Here is an 8,396-nt window from a genome sequence, read left to right as displayed (position 1 = left end):
ATCAGGTTAACCGGGCAAAACCTTCCTTGCACATCTACTCAACCCCCCTGGCTGCTGGCTGTTGAACAGAGGTGAGGAAGGAGTGGTAAGGGAGGGAGATGAGGTCCAGTCTCCTTAGTGTCTGGGGTTTAGGGGACAGCAGAAGCTTCTGATTTGCTCAAGAAGCTCCATCAACAGCCACACACGGTGTCCCAAGCGAGACGGGGCTGGTTTCCCAGCAACATGTTTATCTCCACTTCAAATGCCCAGACAACTCCTGTTTTCTAGTAACATCCCCTCAATCTGGATGGCCCAAGGACTTGTTTTGGTGCATGGGCTTGTTTTTCCTCCCTATCCTGAATTTGAAGCTCGTTCGAGGAACCCATCCAGAAGCCCTGAACATTTCAAAGCTGGCCTGACATCCCTGGCCAGGCCGGCTTGTCCGCCAGGGAGACCCACGCCCTAAGCACCTCCGCGGAAAGTGTGAGAAGACTCCTTCATCCAGAAGAAAACACTTCTCTGTTGGCTGCTTGCCCCCCTCCAAACACACAGAGTCCTGCCCTGTCCAGGAGGGTGTCCCGGAGACTGTCCCCGGGTCATATCGATAAAGGTGTTGAGAGAACACTCTCAGCTGCCCAACAGGAGGGCCTGGCTGGGGTCCCCGCCCAGCTTGAACACCAGAAAGCTAAGTAAAGTAAACACCTCAGGCCTGGAAGGGACCAAGGTGACGCTACTCTGTTTATGGACAGGAGCTGTGCGGGCCCCAGGTCAGGATGGGGTTTCTCAGGGCAGACAGAGCAGGAAGAGGCTGGGGCCGGACACCACACTCCTCTCTACCCTCCCTCGCTGCCAGAGAGAACTTGGAGACAAACAGACAGACACAGGCCCAGATTTCTGTTCCTCATTTGCCTTGTGACCTCAACCAGTTCCATGTCCCCTGTTATGCCCGAGTTTTCACGTCCAAGAGACCACCAAGGAGCCAAGCACCGATGCAATCACATGAGGGTTTATTTGACAAGCGTAAGCCTGGGCCCAAGTATACCCGGCACAACGGAGTAGGAACTTGGACCCCGAGGCTAGTTAAGGCAGGGGTTTTTATAGGTCATTACAGGAGGCTTGGGCGGGGAGGAAGAGAAGTTTCAGACTTTTCAGCAGTAAGATGATTAGCTGTTGCCGGGGTGTTGCACGGTGGGGTACTTTCTTGGAACTAAAGCAGGGTGGGGGGTCCCTAGAATGAAAGTAAAGTAGGGGAAAGTTCAGCCCTTGGTCACAGGGGCCTGAGATGGCTGCCGAAACTAAGAGGGCTGTACTTGTGCTAAGGCTAAACCTGAGGTGGGATGGCCTTAATTTTCTCGGCCTCCACACTGAGACCTTCTCCTTCCTTGCCCAGGAAGTGGGAATAACCCAATGTGCCTTCTGTAGGGCTCACGGCATGTGTGACAACGGCTGGGATGACTGTGACAGAAGTGGTGCCAAGGGATGTTCTTCCTCTCTCCGGTGGCTCCTTGTCTTTGCTGGTTCCTTAGTCTTGCTTGGGCAGCCCAGGGACCCCAACTCCTCCTCTGACCGCCAGGAGAAGGGTCTCGGTCCTCACTGGGGAAGGGAGGGATGGATGAGGATGGGGCACAAAGTCCAGTCTGGACCCGTCCACCTCCAGCTTTGTGACCTGAGACAAGTTGCTGGAACTCTCTGAGCCTCCACTTTCTCACCTGGAAAATGGGACTGTTTTCTGAGTCAGCTGCTTCACAAGGACACTTGGGGGAATGGAGACTCTGACCTTAGCTCAGTGTCTTTTATTCCTCACCAGGGGCCTTGGAGCTAGGTGCTCTTATCATCCCCATGGCACATATAACGAGAGGGAGGAAAGAGCTGAGAAACCTGCCCCAGGGCTTCACCAGAAGTGGGCAACCATGCACTGCCCTGAGCATCTAAGGAGAGAGTCCATCTTTTAACTGGTGGTCCATATGGAGCCCTGCCTGCAGAGCCTTGTCACCAAAAGAGCCTCACATTTGAGAACCATCCCTTCCTGAGCATCTGATCTGTACTGGGGCCTGTGCCAGGGGCTTGAAGTGGCCTAGCTTCAGGGGAGAGGGGAGTCTCACACATCCCCCTCTCTACCTCCACCCAACCACAGGCACCAGAGTGAGCCCAGCTTCCAAAGGCAGAGGCACAGTTGCTCAAAGGGAAAATGACGGCCCAAGCTCCTGCTGGGTGGTCAGTGGTGGGTGGACGCTGACACCGGGATGCCCAACCCCAAGCCCTGGATCCGTGGTACTCGGTCCATCACTTCCAGCCCCTTTCCCTCCCCCGCTTCTGCTCTTGCTTACCACAGGATCCCCACCCATTCTAACTGCAGAGCCTGACAGCCCATCCCTCATCCATCCTTGTCTTCCTCTCGTCCCCTGCCCCCTCATCACCCAGTCCTACTATTTCTGGAAAGTCCCTGCCCAGAGAGAAACTTCTATGAGAAGTGTGGGAGCAGAGAGGCCCGGCTGTCCCTTCCAGGTGTCCCACACACCCCGCCCCCCAGGAAACCCCTCCTCTCACAGGACAGGGGGGCTTCAGGTCTGAAAGGATCCAGTGTCCTGGGCCAGGTGGGCGTGCTGGATGGCCTTGGCTGGGCCCCACAGGAAGCGGAGGAGGCGTGGAGGACCACCCCCAAGCTGCTGCTTAAAGGGGCGCCAGCCACGAGCCACAGGACACAGTGAGGCTGCCTCGGCACCATGAGGTCCAGGCTGCTCCCGGTGCTGCTGCTGCTCTTGGCCGGGCCCCCCGCTGCGCAGCCGGCTCCCCCGACCTGCTACTCCAGGATGCTGAGCCTGAGCCGAGAGGTCACGGGTGACTTCCAAAGCCTGCAGGCTGTGGAGCCCTCGGTAAGTCTCCTCCAGCTGCCCTGCGTGGACCAGGAGGTTCAGTGCAGATCTAGGTCTCCAAAACATGCCTTTATACTAGGAAAAAAAAAAAAAAAAACCAACAACAACAGTTTTTCTTTCTGGTCAATGTTAATTTCAAGGGTTTGCATTTTATCCCCATCCTACTAAGTAGAAATGACAGTGGTTTGCATCTTTTTTAAATACAAGGAAAATCTATCAGAGACACCACAATACTTTGTCTTTATTGGTAACTTGCCAGCAACAACGGGAGGCTCTGCTGTAAAACGTAAAAGAAGAAAAAATAAACCTCCCCAAGGAGCCTGGAAGTCTGGAGTTAAGGAGGAGCACAGATCTGGTTATTCTCTTCAGGAGCCTGGTGATTGTGAGTGAGCACTCAGGGGAGGACCCCCCAGGACGTGCCCACCCCTTACTGCTTACCTTGGGCAGACAGCTCAGCCCCTGAATCTCGGTGTCCTTGGCTGTGAAAGTGTTGATACAGGGCCCACCTCCCACTTTGGGCTTCGCGAAGGTGAATGAGACATGCTGGGCACAGTGCTGGGCAGGGGACACCCCAGGAACGTGAGCATTCTTAACATGCTCTTTTCACAGGCAGACCCCGGGCTCAAAGGGGCAGGTTCCAGGGGCTGCCCAGAACGACGACCCAGGATCCCTGGCTGCTTATCCAGTATAGAAAAAAAAATGAATTAAACTTCATTAAAAGCTTTGAAACAATTCAGGGCCCTTGAGGGTGGGGAGGCTGAGTCAGTTGCGTGTCCGACTCTTGATTTCAGCTCAGGTCATGATCTCAGGGTCATGAGATGGAGCCCCGAATCCGGCTCTGACCTCAGCAAGGAAACTGCTTAAGATTCTTTCTCTCCCTCTGTCTCTGCCCCTCCCCCACTTAAAAAAAAAAAAAAAAAGAAGCTTTGATAAAGTTTAAAAATGTCTAAAAGTGTCTCGGCACCCCCTGTAGATGCTCCAAACAAAATGTAATGTTTCTCAGATGTAGGGTTATGATACCCTTACACCATTTATTTTCTTTTAAAACTTAAATAATGTGCATGTTTTTCCTAATTATAAAAGGCATACATAGGGGGCTCCCCATATCTGTGGTTTCAGTGACTCGTGGTCCACAGCGACCAGAAAGCAGATGAGCTCCCTTCTGACGTATGGTCAGAAGGTTAGCGGGAGTCTAACCATATGTCACATGCCCACTCCGTTCATCTCATCATGTGGGCAATTTATCATCTCACATCATTACAAGAAGGGTGAGTAGAGTACAGGAAGAGATTTGGAGAGCGAGATCGCATTCACAGAAATTTTATGAGAGTTTGTTGTTAGAATTGTTCTATTTTATAGTAGTAACTATTGTTCGTTTCTTACTGTGTCTAATTTATAAATTAAGCTTGATCTCGGTTTGTACATATATTTAGGAACAAATATACTATATGTACGGTCCAGTATGATTTATGGTTTCCTGCATCCACTGGGGCCTTGGACTCTGTCCCCCATGCATAAGAGGGAGACCACTATACTTTATAGGCTAGTTGGAAAACGCACAAAGGACAAAGAAGAAAATAAATATTACTTGCCATTCTACCACCTAGAGGTAACTGCTATTGTAAGATTCTGGGGGAGAGTATTTCGGCTTTCTGACTATCCATCTGACTATCCACGCAAATCCATATGCGTGAGTGTGCGCATGTGTGCGTGTGTAAGCAAATCAGATCAAGGAAGGCCCTGGGGCTGTCTGGCTGTTGGATCATGGTGGGGAGCCTTCCGTGACCGACTGAGGGTGCACCCCTGTGGGGGTCATCATGACCTGTCTTCCTTTCCATAGGAGCCGTGTGTGAGATACCTGCCCACGCTCTACCTGGATATACACGTAAGAGGGTGTTCCTGTCTGGGGAGGTAGGGGCTTGGGGAGGGAGCCCAGCTCCTGTCCCTCTGGCTACAGACTTCCCCCACGATACCTTCCCTGCTGTCTTCTCCCAGAATTACTGTGTGCTGGCCAAGCTGCGGGACTTCGTGGCATCAACCCAGTGTTGGAAGGTAGCCCAGGTGGATGCCTTGAAGGACAAAGTGCGGAAACTGTACATTATCATGAATTCATTCTGCAGGAGAGTAAGGGACACCACTAAAAATACCTTTTCTGCTTGTGGTCAGCCAGGACACTAGGGGCTTTCAGAAGAGGAAGGCTAGGGGGAGGCGGTTGGGGTGGGGGGAGATGGGAAGGGGAAGAGGAATGTTTGGGGTGTTTGCAGATCCTAAATCACTGTCATCCTTGATAAGTGATGGGCACTCAGGACAAGGTCCTCCTTCCCATGAGGTCATGTTGGTGTGGGGACAATACCCAGGACCACATGCTAACCATATAAGAGAGATTCTACTAGGAACCAAATGGGGTAGGGGTTGGAGGGAGAGGGAGCTCCAGAGCGCTGGGGTCAGAGGAGACTTTCTAGAAGATGGGCTTCAAATGCTCTGTGATAGGAAGCTTCTGGTAGAAGAGGAGAAGGAGACAGAAAAATGCAGAATATCAGCACAACTGAGAAAGTGTTGTCATGGGATCTCAGAGGCACAGGCTTCAGCATCAGGCAGACCTGAGCTCCTGTCGGTCTTCCTGCTTCCCAGATGGAAGCAACCCGTAACCTCTCTGAACCACAGTTCCCTCATTTGTGAACTGGAGACATAATTATGTCCACTTCATGCCATCATTAGAAGGATAATAATAAGTACACCCTGACCATGTGTGTGGGGTAGGGGAGTTGCACTAAGTCCCTTGATCCTAAGAACCCTAGCAGAGTGACCACACATAGAATTCCTAGCACCAGCCCTGGCCCAGAGTAAGACATCAGGATGAATGATTAACTATCGAGTTTAATTTGTTTGTTCATGCATCCGAGTTTTCTTACGGATGTCCTCCCCATACTGATTGCCCTCCTCATTCCTCTCTCCCCTTGGTCTGCGGAGGGAAGACAGGAAGAAGATGTAATTACAATACAGTATTATTTCTATTTAGGATGCGGGATTACATCATGTTCTATGGGAATGTGAAGACGGGGCCCGTTCTTCTTGGGAGAGTAAGGGGTGGGAAGTTTTCCCATGAAAGGAAAGAACGGAACACTCTTAGAAGATAAACTCCTATAGCTGTGCTCAGATTCTGGGGCCACATTCAGTAACATTCTTGCCTATTGCACATCTTTTTCAGGATTTGGTGTTCCTCTCCGATGACTGCAATGCATTGGAATATCCAATCCCAATGACCACGGTCCTGCCAGACGGTCAGCGATAGGGCAGTCCAGACTAGAGAGAGAGAGCCCAAGGGGACAACAGTTATGTCAGCTGCCCAGACAATGGGCTAAAGCCATACTCTCCTCCCCGCCCACCAGGCCTCCCTGTAACTACTGCACCAGAAGCTGTCGCATCTCTCCACCTTCTGGAGCACAGTTCTTGTTCTCTTCTCCCAGAACCTGCTTTGAAGACAGTAGGTTAGAAGCTTTGCTTTTCCCCCTGGTTTTTGTCTTGCCAAGATGGTTAGATACACAAGGATGTTCCCTGGATCCCCAAGAAGAAAAAGCCAAACCCCCGTCTCTTGTATGAATGTCTAGTTTGAGAAAAAGCAGAACAGTAGGCTTGTATTAGTGCTTTAACGGAGTCCTGGTAACATTTTTCTTTCTTGATAGGCATCTGCTTACACTTAGCCATGCTTCCATTTCATATGCTCTCCCACCACGAACTTTCTTGCAGTTAACTTCCATTTTTAAGGAAATTTCACTGCCAGATAAAGTGTATTTGCAAGTTTCATAATTATATAGTGCTGATGGGAACCACTCTTTCATTGAAAGGCGATAAAAGTCAAATAAAGACTATCTCCATGGTGAGAAACATGTGTTGTGCCGTGTTTGTCCAGACTGGATATGACAGTGTTGATTTCATGTGCATCTAGAAGTTGCTGCTCTCAACAAGAAGCATCTTTCTCCTTCTTTCTGAGGGACATGCAAGTGTTTTTCAGTCTGTTTCAATCCATCTCCATGAATGTCTGCCCTTAAAACACTGGGAGAAGCTCCCATTTATATTTGGGGCCAGACTGCCTGGCACTTCCCACAAACACCAGGTCACTGAGTCTTTGGTTGCTGTACAAGCAACAAAAGAAAAATAAACATGTGAGACTGAAGAGCTCTGCACAGCCCAGGAAACCATCAATGAAATGGGAGGCAATTACGGAATGGGGGAAGATATTTGCAAACTATATGTTGGATAAGGAGTTAATATTCAAAATACATAAGGAGCTTCTGTAACTCAATAGCAAAAAAGGGGGGGCACAAGCAAGTAATCCAATTTTAAAAAATGGCCAAAGGACCTGAATAGACAGTTTTCTAAAGAAGACATGCAAATGGCCAAAGGCACCTGGAAATATCACTAGCCATCAGGGAAATTCAACTCAAAACCACAATGAGACATCACCTCAGACCTATGAGGATGGCTTTTATCAAAAAGACAACAGGCGAGTGTTGGTAAGGATGTAGAGAAAAGGGAACCCTTATTCGCTTTTGGGGGGAGTGTAAATTCGTATGGCCATTACGGAACACAGTATGGATGTTCCTCAAAAAATTAAAAACAGGGGCGCCTGGGTGGCTCAGTGGGTTAAGCCACTGCCTTCGGCTCAGGTCATGATCTCAGGGTCCTGGGATCGAGGCCCACATCGGGCTCTCTGCTCAGCAGGGAGCCTGCTTCCCTCTCTCTCTCTGCCTGCCTCTCTGTCTACTTGTGATCTCTGTCTGTCGAATAAACAAATAAAATCTTAAAAAAAAAATTAAAAACAATTAAAAACAGACCTACCAGATGACCCAGCAATCTCAGGATATATAGCTGAAAGTAACAAAATCAGCATCTTGAAGAGATACCTGTACTGCCGTGTTTGTTACAGTTTAGTCACAAAAAGTGAAGATACAGAAATAATCTAAAAGTCCACCCATCGATAAATGTATAAAAATGTGATATATGTATGTGTGTATATATACAGTGTATATATGTGTGCATGTATATGTACATATACATACACAATGAAATATTATTCAATCATGAGAAAGAAGGAAATCCTTCCATTTGCAACAACATGGATAAATCTTGAGAGCAGCATGCTAAGTGAAATTAGCCAGACAGAGAAAATTAAATACTGTATGATCTCATTTATATGTGAACTTTGGGGAGGGAGGAGGTTGAGTTCACAGACACAGAGAGAGAGTAGAATGGTGGTTACCAGGCACTGGAGTGCTGGAGGAGATGGAGATGGACCAGAGAGACAAGACTTCACTTATAGGGTGACTAAGCTCTGGGAATCTAAAGGACAGCATGGTGACTCTAGTTAATAATACTGTATCATATACTTGAAATCTGCTAAGAGTAGAACTTAAGTGTCCTCATTACACACACACACACACACACATGCCCACACACACACACACACACACACACACAGAGTAACTCTGTAGGGGTAATAGATGTGTTAATTAACTGGGTTGTGGTAAATATTTTACCAAGTAT

The 8,396-nt window shown here is 49.0% G+C and overlaps 1 protein-coding gene across 1 annotated transcript; it reads left to right on the top strand.

The window, feature by feature from the left end:
- Positions 1-2,693: 2,693 nt before the first annotated feature.
- Positions 2,694-6,703, top strand: CYTL1 (cytokine like 1). Its single transcript, XM_059154430.1, has 4 exons — positions 2,694-2,852; positions 4,693-4,737; positions 4,848-4,976; positions 6,061-6,703. The coding sequence occupies exons 1-4, from the start codon at positions 2,703-2,705 to the stop codon at positions 6,142-6,144; spliced, it is 408 nt and encodes a 135-aa protein (XP_059010413.1). The 5' UTR covers positions 2,694-2,702; the 3' UTR covers positions 6,145-6,703.
- The last annotated feature ends 1,693 nt before the right edge of the window (positions 6,704-8,396 follow it).

Source organism: Mustela lutreola, chromosome 1 (assembly GCF_030435805.1).
Source record: "Mustela lutreola isolate mMusLut2 chromosome 1, mMusLut2.pri, whole genome shotgun sequence".
Taxonomy (NCBI): domain Eukaryota; kingdom Metazoa; phylum Chordata; class Mammalia; order Carnivora; family Mustelidae; genus Mustela; species Mustela lutreola.
The sequence above is the reverse complement of the archived record's forward strand: the minus strand, read 5'-3'. Positions and strand labels throughout refer to the sequence as shown.

Coding starts and splice junctions, on each gene's coding strand:
- CYTL1 (XM_059154430.1), top strand. CDS start 2,703: ATGAGGTCCAGGCTGCTCCCGGTGCTGCTGCTGCTCTTGGCCGGGCCC. Junction 2,853..4,692: donor TGCAGGCTGTGGAGCCCTCG/GTAAGTCTCCTC, acceptor TCCTTTCCATAG/GAGCCGTGTGTGAGATACCT. Junction 4,977..6,060: donor TGAATTCATTCTGCAGGAGA/GTAAGGGACACC, acceptor CATCTTTTTCAG/GATTTGGTGTTCCTCTCCGA.